The 18,199-nt window shown below is 40.4% G+C and overlaps 1 protein-coding gene across 2 annotated transcripts in view; it reads left to right on the plus strand.

Annotated features, from left to right (window-relative positions):
- Nucleotides 1-18,199, plus strand: part of ADAM9 (ADAM metallopeptidase domain 9) — a 126,891-nt gene that overhangs the window by 95,175 nt on the left and 13,517 nt on the right. For both annotated transcript variants that reach the window (XM_063448416.1, XM_063448415.1), the window contains exons 11-15: nt 2,010-2,091; nt 7,555-7,688; nt 11,042-11,213; nt 12,429-12,521; nt 16,163-16,358. In XM_063448416.1, the coding sequence (XP_063304486.1) occupies nt 2,010-2,091; nt 7,555-7,688; nt 11,042-11,213; nt 12,429-12,521; nt 16,163-16,358 (677 nt within the window). The remainder of the gene's footprint in view (nt 1-2,009; nt 2,092-7,554; nt 7,689-11,041; nt 11,214-12,428; nt 12,522-16,162; nt 16,359-18,199) is intronic.

The raw sequence follows: 18,199 nt of genomic DNA on the forward strand, positions 1-18,199 counted from the left end.
GGTTGTGCAAGTGCAATAACGAGGGAGTGAACATGCTATTGTCCAGCTTACATTTTTATGGTGCATTCCCCTTTTCCAAGTCCCTAGGCCCCTAACAATCCCTATTGAATAATCTCTACCTACCCCCTTTACCCAAATAATAGTATAAAGCCTTGCAGAGAAAAAATATATATACTTCATTTCAGAATTCTTCTTGTTTTCGGTTCTAAAAAGGCTAACTAAAAATCCACTGCAATTATTAAAAATAAAAGACCCAAATCACAAAAAAAAGCAAAAGATAAATCCATGCTAGTCCATTGATGACTTTGCACCATCTCCCTTTGAATTGTCAGAGCGTTCTGACAAGCAAGTCTTGCTTCTCTTGAGACTTGGATAGTATAGACGCTGCTAGTGTAATCCTTGGATGACCCCAGAGTGTGAGATAACTTGAACCACACCCTTCACAGGAAAATCACTTAACACAACTACATATACCCAGATAATAATGTCCAAAGATATCCTGAAGCCACCAGATCTTCTTTTAATTTTGGGGGACAATGTTCCTCCCTTTCCCTCATAAATAAATCTTGGTGTCTGGTGTCAAAGAATATCTTCAAATAGCCAGATAGTCTAATTGCAGCTTGTTAGCGGCAATGTCCTTTTCATTCCCTTATGTAATAATGTCGTTGAGAAGCCTAAAAAGTGCAGCTGCTGTTCTTACACAACAGGACAAACTCTGTAGCTGCATGAAGCATTGCGGCTGTTCGGATGTAGGATCATATCAAATTCTGTCTTGTGAGTACACTATATAGGGGAGTGGACCATTTATCTGCAGTTTGTATTTTTTATTATCATATTTGTAAATTTTTATTTCTTCTCTCTTTAATGTTTTTATAGGTTTTTCATTTTCCGTCTGTGTATAAAGTTTTAATACTTGATAAATTGACAATATTGCACAAATATTGCCTTGTCTCTTTGCGCTTTTTAGGCTTATCGACTACATTTTCTTGAGACTTGCCTGGAAATACATTAAAGGGCTTTTCTCGCCTTTAATTCTCAGTTGGTGTGAAGGCCTCCGTGTATGCAAATAGGATTATTTTTGGCATCACGCTTTTAATTTTCTTGTCACTTTTTTTGTAATGTGTTCTTTTTTTATTTTTTAATAGTGTCAGTTTAGAATGGGTTATTATTTGACCCTTTTCAGGCAAAAAGAAAAAGGATTATATAAGAGAATTCTGAAGAGAAGTATAGAAATATCACTCTCTATATCTAAATATCCCCCCGAACGCCGAAAACCGCACTGTTTCTTTGAATTCTCCAGCAAACTAAACCTAACTCTCTCCCCTTTCAGTCACATGCATGCTAAGAAGGCTTCTCCCAAAAAGGCGAAATATAAAGAATATACGGTAATAAATAAATTCCACAAAGCAGTTTCTTATCACTAGTAAGACATCTGAACCAGTTAGTCCTGCCAAGGCATGATGTTTACTGGTTCCTTCAGGGGAGAGAGAATGAACATGGTAATACCCTGGTAATACCATGTTAAGCATGGTAGGTGAGAGCCAAAACAAACATTTCTTTAACAGGGGAGTAAACTATCCCTGCCTGTCAACTAGGACTTGAAAAAACTACCGGTGGGATAAGGAAGGAGGGAGTTTCTATAGACAGTGTTAATTAATTAATCAATTAACTATTCCCGTCCTAACAGTTGGGGAGGAATTTAGCCCATAAGTGATGCTGTCATGTTTAGCCAGGAAATTATTTTTTGGACCCACTGTCACAATTATTAGGTTAAGATGGGTAGATAGAGACCTATGTCACAGAGTTGGGGGCTTGGGGTTCTCTGTTGCTGGTTTATGATTTAAGTAAAATGTGCATATTCATAAATTAAGTGTTGCTATGAAATATTTGCTGAATAGTGTCATAAAATGTTCTAAATGCTTATTCTGTAAGTTTGTTTTTTTTCTGTTGGTTTTGACAAAATGTTGGATGAGTCAAGTAACTTTATTTTTTTTATCTGTTTTAAATAGCAAGAAATCTTTTGGTGGCACAGCTGGAATGGCATTTGTGGGTACTGTGTGTTCCAGGAGTCATGCTGGCGGTATTAATGTGGTAAGGACATATAATGTAATGTATATGGTTAAAGGAACACTCCAAGTTCCATAACTACTGCAGCCCACTGTAGTAGATATGGTGCCGGCAGGATATGCTGGGATGGAACAGGGGTACAGTGAGTGCATACCTCCAATCATTTCAAATGTACCAAGTTGGATACTGTCATTTTATAATTGAGAGCTGGATTGTGGCCAGGTGCAGGGCTGAGAAATTGTAGGTAAATACATTGCTAATAACAAGCAATTAAAAGGTAATTTAGAACAAAAACGATATATCTTATTCACACAGATTTATTTCTAAACACATTTATTGTAGTTAAAAGTCACATTATGGGGGGGGGCTGAGCTTCATGGTGGCTGCACGCACTTCGTGAGAGCTCTTCACTCGATGCAGATATTCAGCCACCATTAAGATTCTCTACAGGCCAATCAATCATAAAATGAGGCTTAGCAGACTATGGAATCGGTTGCCCTGTCCTGGACCGTTTTAGCGGCGGGTTTACAGGTAAAACTTAACTCGACACTGTCGGCCTAGTGGCTAAGAGAGGGCCTGCACTACGCAGCGAGTGGCTTGCAGCCCCGTTAACCCCCTTTGGATCGGTGGGGGATATCCCGGTCCCCATTGTGTGCTCACCTGTCAATAGTCTGGTTACCGGTGAATGGTAGTGTCCATCGAGGTAAATCTGCAGAGACGGATACTTGTGGCCAACAAGATGGCCACCATCACAGCCATCGAGCTCTGGGCTCACCTTGAGGAGCGAATCAACCGGGCCTTCACACGACTATGGTCCAAGCTCAGGGCTCACACAATCGAATGGAAGCTACTGCACAAGGCAAAAACCCTACATCCACAGCCCACTCCGAGACGAACTTCAGTCTGTAACCCTGCGGTGCTACGAGCGAAATGGCGGAGGAGAAAGCGGAAAGCACCACCACCCCACAGTAGCTGCTTTAGGATCTGCCAGCACTCACCTAGGCACCAGTCCACACGGGAAGTCTCCCCAGGCACAGCTCACATCCTCGGGTGATATCTACTCCGCTACGAAGCCAGCCACATGTGAGATCCCGAGATCACGTCCCTACCGCTGGAAGGAACTGGACCAGTGTGGAAGTGCAGGACTCTGTTAAATCCTGGGACTGCTGGGTTAGCTCCGGGGGGACCCAGTATATTATACTACCGCTGGGCAGGCTAGTCGGGACTGTGGGCATAGGCTGAACACTACCCACCCTTGCTATAGGGCCCTTTGCTTGAGCCTCAAGGCTCATACAGAGCAGGGTTTTTATTATAGCACTACTACCCACTCACCTTAAGTTTCTCGTTTTATGGTTTAAGTTTTCAATTTTTATGTTCTACTCAGTGGCCTTACCCTCCTACTTGTATTGCTATGGCTTTAATGCCCTTTACCAACTCACTATTGGCAGACAAGGCCTCCTATCGAGGATATAACTCTCACCTGTTACTTGCGTATGGGATATGTGTTTATACCTGCTTATGCTAGTACTATCTAACCACACCCATGCCAAAGCACATACTCTCTTAATATTTTATTTTTTTTATTCTTTATTTTTTCTTGTGCATACGATTACAAAACAGGCTTGTAGCGCCACGACAACGTGTACAAGCTATACGTTGGTATACAATATCATGGCAGAGACATCAGCACATTTAATTTTTTGTTAAGGTTACACGCTTAGGGTACATGAGTATCATTTATATGGCTTAACTAAGTTATACATGAAACATTTCTTTACGGGCTAGGTTCAACTGTAGCGTAGAAGTATAGCGTAGAAGTATAAATATTAGTATATATAAATAGTATAAATAGTATAAATATTAACAGAGTATTAACAGATTGCTTAAACTGCACTTAATTGAGCACAGATAGTGAGGAGTAGACATGCTAACTGTGGACACAGGCTACTACTGTAAGGCCTCCCCAATTGCTGGGTCTAGAAAAACATGCTGTTCTGCAGTGTCATGGCTATACATTGACATAGAGAGGTTAATGCCTGAAGTCATCTGAATAATATTATGTGCAAACAGATAAAAAACATTAGGGCTCAATAAAGCTAGGTTAGAACAAAGCTAGGTAAAACCTTACAACAATTTTCAAGAGTAGATAAAGTAAGATGAGTGACGCTTGAGATATCAGCGTTTGGGCATTAATTAATGCGTTGCTTAACAGCACTTAAAACGTTAGGCTCATAGTGTGCTGGGACAGTAAGGGCAGATATGAATCACATTTGCTTTAGGCTGTACCTTATATCCGCTATGCATAGTAAGACATAGTTAGGCTACCTACTGTAGTAGGCTATAAGCTTCATGTTATTAGGTGACACCTAGAACACAGGGTTTTATTCCCAACTTATGTGTTGGCTGTAAGGCAAGGGCTTTCCTCTCACACACCCTAGGTATAGGAGTGGTTTGGAGATACGGGTTCAAGGGAATAAAATGTAATATAGCACACATATGGGTGGGGGTGTAGTTCCCAGTTAGCGCGCTATTTCTGCAAGGATTCATGTCAGCAATTCTAATCTTGTCAATAGTACCGTTTTGTATCATAGATAGGGAGGAACAATGTTAGTTGTTTAACAATCTGGCTAAATATTAGACCTGGTTCTCAATAAAACAGACAAAAGAAGATTGCGCAACTGTGACCTGTAAACAGTAAAAAAAAATAAAAAAAAATAACAGAGGCAGGGTAGCGTTCATTCTTGTATAGTTTCATGCCCAGTCCCTTAGATATAGTGGGTGGCCATGTGGTCATCGCAGTGGGGACAGAGTAATCAATACCCGCCTGATAATGCACAGAGTTCCTTAGTTATGTAGTGTACGTTTGCCTGGCTGAGCTTGGTTGTATTCCGTGCTAGGGTTAATGTTATAAGTGATGGCAAAAGTCTATGTCCATGGGTGTATATTTATTTAGGGGAGTCTACCATGTGTAGCAGGAGTCAGGGGTTGTCTGTACCGGCGTCCTCACCGGAGCTGACCTGCAGGCAGTCCGGGTCTTCTTACCCGCTTAACCAATTCCCAGTCTGTGAGTGTGCTGTCCGCCGTGCTTTCTGTATCTTGCAGCCGCTTGGCTCCCTTGCCTTCCACCCGCTCTCACTGCTTTGCTGGGGCGATTTCTCTGTGTGTCTGCAGGGCTCGCCCGGGATCTCCTAGAAGCCACTGGCGTGAGGGCGCGTATGAGGATGACCTTCTTGCCCCAGGTCTGTGTGAGGTCTTGCGTCCGTCGGCCACAAACTCTGTGCATGGTGCAGTCAGAGTTTCCTCCACGTGTGGGAGTAATAGAGGGCCTGGCAATTCGATTATGCTTGCGTTGCTTGGGCCTCCATTTGTGTGGTTGATGCGGTCGGGTGTTCCCCGATCTGACCTTCAACCCGGGTGGGCTCTGTGGCTTCGGGTTAATTGGGGATACTGTCGCTGTGCCCAAGGACTTTCCCCTCACCTCCCTCCGCCCGTGGCTCTGCTCTCCATTAATCTGTGGGGTGTTCAGTGCGGGTTGGGCTGCGTGATGCCGCTCCCAGAACTGGTCCCAAAAGCGGTTGAAGCTGTCCTCTATGCGTTGCATGGTGTCTTGGTGCAGTCTTTTCTGTGTGAGCAGGCCCTGTTCAAGTGCCGCCGTTTCAGCCGCCATCTTGGGTGCGCCGAGCATAGGTGCGTTGCTGTTTTGCCGTGTACCGTTTGGCAGGCTGATTGCTCCAGACCTCCGGCACAGACCGTGGTATCCCCCATCGGTCCAAAGGGGGGGGGTCGGAGGTGAGTGTACAGAGGGGTCAGTATGCGTAAGTGCCGGTGCGGAGAGCGGCCGCCTCTCCCCGGCCTCATGGCAGGTAGGCCCCATGCTGTGTGTGTGGGTTCCCGGTGGTTGTTTGTTTCAGGTTTGGTCTCAATTTGTTCCTCCGGGTGTGCCCGTCTTCGCTGTCACCTTCCAGGCAGTATGTGTGCCACTTTTCTGGGGTTTTACCCCTTATTTCGGTGGTTTGTGCCAGGAGCTGAGGGATAGCACGTCCATCCAGCCTGATAGTTAGCTCCGCCCCCCTCTCTTAATATTTTAAAGTGAGATGTATCTATGCATCCAATAGTTCAATATTATTGTCTCTCATAACAAGTTATCTGTGTAAGTGTATAACTCCTGCACACTCACCATTTGTTCGCTACATTGGTGTTCCATCCCACCTAAGCCATTGTGCACACACTTGTAAGCATTGTTACCCTAGCAAGTTTTTATTCACGTAATGCTCACCCAACCTTGTCACTTCACTATAAAAAAAAAAAATGGGGCTGCCATATCTAGGAGCCGATTACATTGTGTTCTGACAATCTTGTTTTGTGTATACCTAAACTAACTCCTCTTCTTTTCTGTATGACCTGAATCATATGCCTCAATAAGAAACAGATTGACAAAAAAAAAAGTCACATTACTGTGAGTAATATTCTTGTGGAGCTCTTAGAAAAGAGGGACATTAGGATAGAGAAGGGGGATTTGGGCCAAAAATGGGACACTTGGGAAGAATGTGTCCACATAAAGGGGCAGTGACACACAAATAAGGATCATCAATTCCACACATAAAATGACAGGGTGAGCTTCCTTACAATAAAAGGACACAAAATAATACATAGCTCCCAGTCTCTCGTACATTTTCTTACTCCTGGGAGGGGGTGTCCTTGATACTTGTTGATGCAGTTTGGCAGCGGTAGCATTTACCTGGTTACCACACGTGCAATGGGGCCCAGAGCATGTCTGAATAAAGCACCAGACATGCTGAACCAGAACATGTCTGAATAAAATGGCATATCTTCACTGTACACTTTGGATTCTTTCACCTGTGCTCTGAGCACACACCTGCAAGTCTAACTATATCTTATTCTTTCTTATATTAACAATGGTTCTGAATACTCCTATAAAGAGCAGTCCAGGTTACATAGGTGATCTTCCATGCAAATACTGTCCCACAATTTTCCTAGGAGATATTGCCGCATGGGTGTTTGACCTGAGCATGCATGGAAAATGCATGGTATTGCTTTACTGCTTTTCCTGTTTCAGCCTTCTCCTTTATGTGTCTCTTGTCTGTTTATGCACACTAAGACCCTCAAGCCATACCTGCTAGATAAGCAAGATACCACCTGTTCATGGTATAAATGTAGAGAAGAGAGAGGCTGAATACAGTAGTTTCTAAAAAAAAACAGGAATGTCAGTTTTCAATGGTTCAAAATTGTATTAATAGCCGTTACATCCGTTACTGTGTGATGTGATCGTACCTAACTTTATTTCCGTGTAAAACGTAATATTGGTTTCCATGACACCTTGTTCTTTGTAAGACATGATGTTTCTATCTGCTTCAGTTTATTTTGTATACCGATTTCTTTTGTTGAGAAATGCACCACATGGATAGTGTACATTTTGTGATGATGCCATTATTACTCCTGTATTAACACATCAATTAACTATTTCAGTTCCCGCATTCCAACATCCAGAGTTTTGCATCTATTATGGCCCACGAGCTTGGACACAATCTTGGCATGAACCATGATGATAACAGAGGATGCAAGTGTAATGTGGGAGCCTGCATCATGAGCGCAGGAGCATCGTAAGATAACTGTGTGAATGAATAATTTGTTTGGCAATATGTATCATTTTAATAATAATTAATGTATGCATTAAAAGTCTGTTTCTACAGATTCTGAAATTCTAGTGTAATATTTGGATACACAAGATAAAAGCAAAGTGTATATACAAAATCCCATAGTGATAAATTCTAATCCATCCTGATATCACAGCCTATAGATTTGAAAAAAAGTGTATCAATATCTTTGAAAGCTTTATTATCCAGATGCTTATAAAGAGATTACTGCTCACATAAAAAAGGGAGGAACACTTTTTTATGTCACAGGAAACAGATTTATCGAGAAGAAAAAAAGCCAAAGGCTAGTTGCCAAGGGCAACCAGCCCGTGAGTGTGCCTGGGGAAACCTGGGAAAGGGGGTAACCCTTACATACGTGATAGGAACAAAGAACAAAAAAAGGAAGATCTAGAGAGAGATAGAAAACTCTTAATCTCTATTAAGATCGACCAGAGTAGGTAACCCCTTCCTAATAGTAATACTAAAACTTAACCTTTAATGGAAATAAGATAAAATAAAACGAAATAAACACCAATTGTACAAATAACTAAGAAAACAAAAAATAATAATACAAAAAATAGTTTAAAAAGGAGTGGATTCTAAATAACTGTGGTAGTGGACAATAGATATTGTGGAAAAATCAGCCTTCAAAAACCACCTATAGATAGAGACTATAGTCCAGACTATTCCCAAATACGGGGAGGTATAGAGAGGTAAAGGGAGAAAGTTGGAATATGAATAAGGTTAACCCTTAAAACTCGTTAAGTAAGGGAATTAAACCATACATGAGAAAAATTATTATTATAGTATACTGGCTAGCAAGTGCTAAACAAACTTTGTACTAAGCACTTATAGCAGAAAACCTAGGTCCTTAGGTGGAATGGTTAGCAACACTAAATAACTGTTGCATATAAGCTAACAAGTGGGTACTGTAACAAAATACCACTGCCAAATTAACACTTGTAGCAAAAAACCCCTGTATCCAATAACCAACTGGACCTCAAAGTTTACAGTACAAAGCTATTCGGCTAAATTGTATTGCCGACAGAGACACTCTCCCCCTAATATCCCTCTTGCAAAAACCTCAATAGTAGCAATATTAGAAGCAAAACTATCTAGTCTAGACTAAAGGCTCGAGGTCTGGAACTCACTCCTAAACTAGCTACCTGACGCGCGTTTCAGCGCTATAATTGCGCCTTCATCAGAGGTACAAGCCATCAGAGGTACATTGCTATAAGTGCTTAGTACAAAGTTTGTTTAGCACTTGCTAGCCAGTATACTATAATAATAATTTTTCTCATGTATGGTTTAATTCCCTTACTTAACGAGTTTTAAGGGTTAACCTTATTCATATTCCAACTTTCTCCCTTTACCTCTCTATACCTCCCCGTATTTGGGAATAGTCTGGACTATAGTCTCTATCTATAGGTGGTTTTTGAAGGACGATAGCTGATTTTTCCACAATATCTATTGTCCACTACCACAGTTATTTAGAATCCACTCCTTTTTAAACTATTTTTTGTATTATTATTTTTTGTTTTCTTAGTTATATGTACAATTGGTGTTTATTTCGTTTTATTTTATCTTATTTCCATTAAAGGTTAAGTTTTAGTATTACTATTAGGAAGGGGTTACCTACTCTGGTCGATCTTAATAGAGATTAAGAGTTTTCTATCTCTCTCTAGATCTTCCTTTTTTTGTTCTTTGTAGGAAACAGATTTAGACTAGCACCAATAGTATGATATTATAAATAGGAAGATGGTTAACAGGCTAAACTATTCATTCTAATAATAACCCTGTATCTAATTATGCTTGTATGATGAGTTTACTCAAGAGGATATCTAAAAAAGTATTTTCACTAGCTTTAAATGCTCATATGGTTATTACGTTAAAAAATGAGAAATGTAATTGATAACTAGGTCACCAGGGAGTCAGACCACATCAAACTGCTATCTAATAGTCACAATAATTTATGATCAATTTGGAATTTATATGCATGTACTAGGTGTACATTGAGGAGTATCTGGAAATAAAGACAAAAATAAACTAAAAGATATCCCAGTCTCCAGTATAGACCTAAGACCTACCTACCAAGCCAATAGATTCTAATCCTTTTACAAGTTAACACCAAATACCCCAGTCTTCAGGTAAAGTCCCTGGGACCTACTTAACCATATGGCTCAAATCCTAGTAAAATGACACAGGTAACTCAGCTCCAGGTAGTCTCCCAGTCTTCTGGGAGCTGCTTAACCGATTTCTAGTAGATTTTACATCAATACCTCCTGGTCCTACTGATGTCATCTATTACTAAGATCACTGTCTGCTATACGGATGGAATAATAATAATAATAAAAAAAATAAAAATATGCTAAATAACTAATTATGAACTACCCTAAGTTCTCAAAAGTGAGAAAAAAAGAAAAATAAAGGAACGTCTGACCGCCGTTTTGGTGCAACAACAGTGCACCTTCGTCAGAAGCTAAATGCAGACTATTCCCAATATCCCATTATATGGCCATCTCTTCAGGCTACCACTCACCATTATATGATTTTACCTTAATAAATTCAAAGTTGATTCCCTACTCAGTGATGATCCAATAGGAAAATGTAGGGATATAGGGTAAATAAGAAAGATCCACCTCTCCACCTTTTAAGCCACCCCCTTATAATCATTCAGTTCAGTCCCTCTAATCTAATACTGCCACTTGGTATAAGGCATAACGAAGGGGCGGTGTATCAAGCCCAAATAAACACTAATCAGACACCTTTTTAATGATACCCTTATATGAAAAAATATATACTTTTCTGATCCTTTTAAAAGAAGAGTTATCTCTAACATTTATGTTTAACAGGTACAAGAAATAACACATGAATAAAGCATGTCCATGGTAATTAGACATGGCATGACTTTCCAAAAGAAATATAATACAGTGACACGTTCCACTCCATTTGGTGAAATCTAACAGAACTGCTTGCACTCACCATTGTGAAAACTTTGCTAAACCCCTCATGTTAGTAAGGATAGCATTCTCCCTTTCAGGTACACTCTCTGAACCAGTTATACTAGCAGTAGAGGCAAGTAGCAGTAACATTGTAGGGGTTCATATTATGTACATTTACCACGAATAATTAATCAACCCGTATTAATGAATGCATCCCGTATTATGCATCTATGGGAGTTTATGCTGCTTTGCACATATAAATAAAACCGTAATGGAGAACAAAGTCATTGTTGTTTTCTGTGTATGAAATGGTTTTATTTGTAACGTCAGTGACACAGTACCTGTTGTATGACGTTTTTTTGCTTTCTCTGTCTACAGTGGCTCGAAGAATTTTAGCAGCTGCAGCGAAGATGACTTTGAGAAGCTGACACTCAACAAAGGCGGCAGCTGCCTGCTCAACGTGCCTAGTGCAGATGAATCTTACAGTGCCCCATTCTGTGGCAACAAGCTGGTCGATCATGGGGAGGAATGTGACTGTGGAAGTGCCAAGGTCTCCGTTCTCAAACATACAATAACAATTTTTACGTTTTGTGTAACATTTCCCATCCCCACAAACCAGTCAATTTACTAACAGCAGCAAATCACTTATACTTAAAACTTAGTTAAAAAAAAAATCTGTGCTATGCAATAAGTTGGTATGCAAGGAGTTGACTTCCAAGGTCCTTTCTCTCTGGTAAAAAAAACAAACAAAAAAAAAAAAAACACCTGTGCACTGCTAGATTGTCTATGCTGGAGATGTCAGGGAGCTTGGGGCTTTTTTTATCCACATATGGTGGAATTGCCCCTGCATTGTGTCCTTTTGGAAGACCATCAACCACATTATGGGGGGGGGGGGGGGGGGGGTATATATACATAGCAGAAATGACCACAATCCAAGGACTTTGTAGAGATTTTCAAATAAAATTTAACTATTATTCAACCCATTTAAAAAGTCAAAGTTTCAGCTCCCACATGGAGCTTTCATCAGGACATAACAAAACATGTTTTGTTCTGATGAAAGCTTCATGTGGGAGCTGAAACGTTGACTTTTTAAATGGGTTGAATGAAAATTCAATTTTATTTGAAAATCTCTACAAAGTCCTTGAAGTGCGGTCATTTCTGCTATGTCTACATGATTCTTGCCAGTCCAGCACCGGGCACCACAGGATTACACCAGGAGTGCAAGCCATTGCTATATATATATATATCTTCTGTTGTCTTATCCCTTCTTTCATTTTCTATTTCAAAAACTGTCATGAGACAGACACACACACACATTCTCTCTCTCATATCATTAAAAAAGACTTGATGGCAATAAATGTTATACAACTAAAAACCTCACTGGGGGTTAAAGCGCACACAATCCAGTTGGCAGAGGCTTTATTTATACCCATACTGATGTGAAATCCTTCACAAAATCTATGTATGGTTATCTTTCAAGGCCAACCAATCAGTGTAGCCACAGGCAAAATCTCAAACATGCAAGACTTGCCAAGGGATCAGTTATGTATTAGGACCAAGCGATTTGGCAACCATGGTCCTGTACTTAAATTAGTAACAGAGGAACTATGTATCCGCTGGCAGGACTAATGACAATATATATACCAGGGCTGTCATTCCATTCACATATCTCTGCCAGCTTTTATTTGTAGGAGAACAAATGCCATTCTGTAAGTGTTAGTATGATTTTTATTTTAACATTATATTTTGGTATTGTACCCTTCAGGAGTGTGAGAAGGATCCATGCTGTGAACCCGGGACCTGCAAGCTGCGCTCAGGATCACAATGTGCCTATGGATCATGCTGCCAAAACTGCCGGGTCAGTATGTGCTATGTGATGGTTTCACATGCCTATTTGCATATAGACAAATATATAAAAATTCGTAGAAGCAGCTGCACTCACCGTCTTTAACCCCTTAAGGACACGTGACATGTGTGACACGTCATAATTCCCTTTTATTCCAGAAGTTTGGTCCTTAAGGGGTTAAAAGTAATCCAATCTTTATTTTAAAGTACAAGTTAAAATCGTAATCTGCGTTTCAGTCCGCCGTTCGGGACTTTCATCAGGATTAAAGTTTATTCTGATGAAAGTCCCAAACGGTGGAATATATATATATATATATATCCATTATACAATGTCATTCTAAAACTTATTTTCCAGACAGGCAGGAAAAATACATTTTGGCTCAAGTTTATATTTTACTAGCTATTCATCAGTGGCAATCGCAAGTTGTACATGTTCTTGATTGTGTTGCTGCATCACTCTGGCCATGGTGATTTCATAGAGCGAATCAGTCTCTTTTGGTTTGTTGTTGGTTAACCAAGGCTGCCTACACAATCCAAATCTCACTTCACTTTGTAGCAAACTGCCTTCCTCTGTTGGTAACAGTATGCTAAACTCAGTTAGGAGGTCGGCAACAAAGTGTTTTTTTTTTTTTCTTTTTTTGTTTTACATACACATTGCTTTAATCTACTTGTTTGGCAAGCCAAGATGTAACATTTCCTATGTTTCATCAATTACAGTATTATCTACTGTCAAATAGGGTTGCTGAAGGAAAAGGATGAGCAGTTTATTTAGTTTAATATCTTTTTCTAATTTTTCTGATTTTTTTTTTTTTTTCTGATTTGTTCATCCTGCAATGCTCACTTATTCTTTGTTAAAACACTTTGCTTTTAGATTGACCACTAGGTTCAGTGTGGACAGCAAATTAATACAGCCCAGTTTTCTGACTGACAGAATTTGGTAATTCAGGTGGAAATAAAAGCAAAGTACTATAGCAAGCAGGCTTTCTCATGGAACTATACTATTGAACTTAGAATAGAAAGTTAAGCACGTTCTGATTTGATTTGTTTAGCCATGTAAAAAAAATCACTGAATAGCTCTTCAGGTTGCTATTCACGTAAAAAGAACCTCACAAATCACCCTCCTGTGATAGGAATTATTTCCTTTTAAAATGAATATGTATCATGTGCTTACGTTTGCCAGCACTACATATGCTAGTATCAATTCAGGGATCAGATCAAAACAATTTAAAAAGTGTCCCTTTGCCCCCCCCCCCCCCTTCACTGCAAAAAGAGAGGATTTGTTTACAGATAAAGTATAATGTAGTAATTAAAGTGGACATTTTCTCATTTTTATATGTAACAAATACCTGAGTAGAATGCTCTCCCCGGCTGTTCCCACCCCCTATAACCTCCGATCCAGTACTAGCACGATATTTAGCATACCGAAATACAAAAATAAACTGTCTCGATCCTCATTTTCCTACAGAGCACCGCAATTATGGAATAACCTCAGGGACACGGTCAAATCTTCATTCAATCTAAAATATTTTAAGAGATCTATGGCAATATACCTCAGCACAGAATGCACCTGTCATGGTTGAATATATTTATTACCTGTTATGTATTACATTTATATATGTGTGTATATATACAATGCTTAAAAAAATAAAGGGAACACAAAAATAAGACATCCTAGATCTGAATGAATTAAATATTCTTCTGAAATACTTTGTTCTTTACATAGTTGAATGTGCTGACAACAAAATCACAAAATTAAAAAATGGAAATCACATTTTTCAACTAATGGAGGTCTGGATTTGGAGTCACACTCAAAATTAAAGTGGAAAAACACACTACAGGCTGATCCAACTTTGATGTAATGTCCTTAAAACAAGTCAAAATGAGGCTCAGTAGTGTGTGTGGCCACCACGTGCCTGTATGACCTCCCTACAATGCCTGTGCATGCTCCTGATGAGGTGGCGGATGGTCTCCTGAGGGATCTCCTCCCAGACCTGGACTAAAGCATCTGCCAACTCCTGGACAGTCTATGGTGCAACGTGACGTTGGTGGATGGCGCGAGACATGATGTCCCAGATGTGCTCAATTAGATTCAGGTCTGGGGAACGGGCGGGCCAGTCCATAGCATCAATGCCTTTGTCTTGCAGGAACTGCTGACACACTCCAGCCACATGAGGTCTAGCATTGTCTTGCATTAGGAGGAACCCAGGGCTAACTGCACCAGCATATGGTCTCACAAGGGGTCTGAGGATCTCATTTCAGTACCTAATGGCAGTCAGGCTACCTCTGGCGAGCACATGGAGGGCTGTGCGGCCCCCCAAAGAAATGCCACCCCACACCATTACTGACCCACTGCCAAACCGGTTATGCTGGAGGATGATGCAGGCAGCAGAACGTTCTCCATGGCATCTCCAGACTCTGTCATGTCTGTCACATGTGCTCAGTGTGAACCTGCTTTCATCTGTGAAGAACACAGGACGCCAGTGGCGAATTTGCCAATCTTGGTGTTCTCTGACAAATGCCAAACGTCCTGCACGGTGTTGGGCTGTAAGCACAACCCCCACCTGTGGATGTCGGACCCTCATACCACCCTCATGGAGTCGGTTTCTGACCGGTTGAGCAGACACATGCACATTTGTGGCCTCATTTTGCAGGGCTCTGGCAGTGCTCCTCCTGTTCCTCCTTGCACAAAGGCGGAGGTAGCGGTCCTGCTGCTGGGTTGTTGCCTTCCTACGGCCTCCTCTACGTCTCCTGATGTACTGGCCTGTCTCCTGGTAGCGCCTCCATGCTCTGGACACTACGCTGACAGACACAGCAAACCTTCTTGCCGCAGATTGCATTGATGTGCCATCCTACCACCAGAGTGAAAGCACTGCCAGCATTCAAAAGTGACCAAAACATCAGCCAGGAAGCATAGGAACTGAGAAGTGGTCTGTGGTCACCACCTGCAGAACCACTCCTTTATTGGGGGTGTCTTGCTAATTGCCTATAATTTCCACCTGTTGTCTAGCCCATTTGCACAACAGCATGTGAAATTGATTGTCACTCAGTGTTGCTTCCTAAGTGGACAGTTTGATTTCACAGAAGTGTGATTGGCTTGGAGTTACATTGTGTTGTTTAAGTGTTCCCTTTATTTTTTTTGAGCAGTGTATATATAATTTGTATATTGTATTTTTGTAATATTGTAACCTAATGTAACAATGCAATGTTTTGTGGACAAAGACCCAGGACATACTTGAAAACGAGAGAAATCTCAATGCATCCATTCTGGTAAAATATTTTATAAATAAATAAATATAATGTCTTGCAAACAAAAGTATTGAGTATATTTTGCTGAAATAGTGCCATCTGGTGGAGTTATGTATTTTTAGGAAGCTAATTATCAAATTCTAGAGTGTTTGTTTTTTGTGTGTGCTTTATTCATTAAATATGTGATAAAATGTTTTATAATTTAGTTTTTGGGAGTAATGTTTTAAATTAAGATTGATCTTGATCATTCAATTTTAAGTTTGTTGTCTGATTTAGTCTAACATTGTTTGATCACAGTTTTTTCCTTTCCTCCTGCTCATTTATGTTTTTCTTACATTTATGAGTTTTGCATTTTTTTATGACTTTCTCCCTTCCTTTGTTAATTGTGTAATTTTGTCTTTCCTACAGTTCTCCCCTGGTGGGACAGTGTGCCGAGGGGTAGCCAATGAATGTGATCTCCCAGAATACTGCAATGGCTCCTCTCCATTCTGCCAGGCAGATGTTTTCATTCAAAATGGACATCCATGCCAGAACGACAAAGCCTACTGTTACAATGGAATGTGCCAGTATTATGAAGCACAATGCCAGACAATTTTTGGATCCAGTAAGAATACCAATTTTTGTATTCTGTAAACAAGATGTAGAACATAGCTACTATTGTGTTCTAGAACAGCTAGTCTTTTCCTGATAGCAGTAACATGATGGCTACTATTGTTTTCTAGAACAGCTAGCCTTTTCCTGATAGCAGTAACATGATGGCTACTATTGTGTTCTAGAACAGCTAGTCTTTTCCTGATAGCAGTAACATGATGGCTGCTATTGTGTTCTAGAACAGCTAGTCTTTTCCTGATAGCAGTAACATGATGGCTACTATTGTTTTCTAGAACAGCTAGCCTTTTCCTGATAGCAGTAACATGATGGCTACTATTGTGTTCTAGAACAGCTAGTCTTTTCCTGATAGCAGTAACATGATGGCTGCTATTGTGTTCTAGAACAGCTAGTCTTTTCCTGATAGCAGTGACATGATGGCTGCTATTGTTTTCTAGAACAGCTAGCCTTTTCCTGATAGCAGTAACATGATGGCTACTATTGTGTTCTAGAACAGCTAGTCTTTTCCTGATAGCAGTAACATGATGGCTGCTATTGTGTTCTAGAACAGCTAGTCTTTTCCTGATAGCAGTAACATGATGGCTGCTATTGTGTTCTAGAACAGCTAGTCTTTTCCTGATAGCAGTAACATGATGGCTGCTATTGTTTTCTAGAACAGCTAGTCTTTTCCTGATAGCAGTAACATGATGGCTGCTATTGTGTTCTAGAACAGCTAGTCTTTTCCTGATAGCAGTAACATGATGGCTGCTATTGTTTTCTAGAACAGCTAGTCTTTTCCTGATAGCAGCAGCAGGATAGCTGCTACTGGGTTTAGAGGAGCTGGTTATGGAGCTCTTACTGTTATGAAGGTGTCTGTCTGGAGCTGTTAACATTCATGCTATCTCCCCTTTCTCCCCCCCCCCACCCCCACCCCTATTTTTTTAATGCCTTTTCTATATGACCCATTAAAAATAGGGGGTAATTATAACCCCATAGTTTCCATTTAATTTAACCTTTTTGCTTTCTCTTGATGTATGAACATTAAAATTAAACACGTGTGTTGAGCTGCAAATCATGAGTAGGTTAGTGCATGTTCTAAGCGAGAAACACAAAATGAAAGTACAAGGTATATTTAACTGATTTATTTTGCCTGAACTCTCAACTTTCCAATACAGGTACTCCTCACTTACTGACCGGGTTCCGTTCATATAACCCGGTCGTAGAACGAATAGGTCGGTAAGTGAGGAATTAAGGGATTCCCTGCTCTGGTGCGCATGTCTATGTTCAGGGAAATTTCCCCAAACGTAGATCAACGCACCATAGCAGGGAATCCCTCTAATCTATGCTTGTGGAAATTTCCCCGAACATATATTAGAGGTATTCCCTGCTCTGTTGTGTTCGTCTATGTTCGGGGAAATTTCGCCGAAAATAGACATGCGCACCAGAGCAGGGAATCCCTTAACTCTTCACTTACTGACCTATTCGTTCTACGAAACCGGCTCGTTTGAACGGAACCCGGTCATTAAGTGAGGAGTACCTGTATGGGAAAGTTGAGAGTTCAGGCAAAATAAATCAGTTAAATATACCTTGTACTTTCATTTTGTGTTTCACGCTTTCATCCCGAAAAATAGACGAACGCAGCAGAGCAGGGAATTCCTCTAATTCCCACAATGGCTCGCACTTACCACCCCGCAAGAGAGATGGTCATTAGTGCAAGCCGTCGTAAAATAGGTCAAAGCGAGAACCACCTGTATTCATATTTTTCTTCTTTTTTTTTTTTGAAAAGCTCCTATTTTATAGTATATCCATACATGTTATCACTTGTTCTTTCTGATAAGCAATTCATGGGATTTGTAG

The sequence above is a fragment of the Pelobates fuscus genome, chromosome 3 (assembly GCF_036172605.1).
Source record: "Pelobates fuscus isolate aPelFus1 chromosome 3, aPelFus1.pri, whole genome shotgun sequence".
Taxonomy (NCBI): Eukaryota; Metazoa; Chordata; class Amphibia; order Anura; family Pelobatidae; genus Pelobates; species Pelobates fuscus.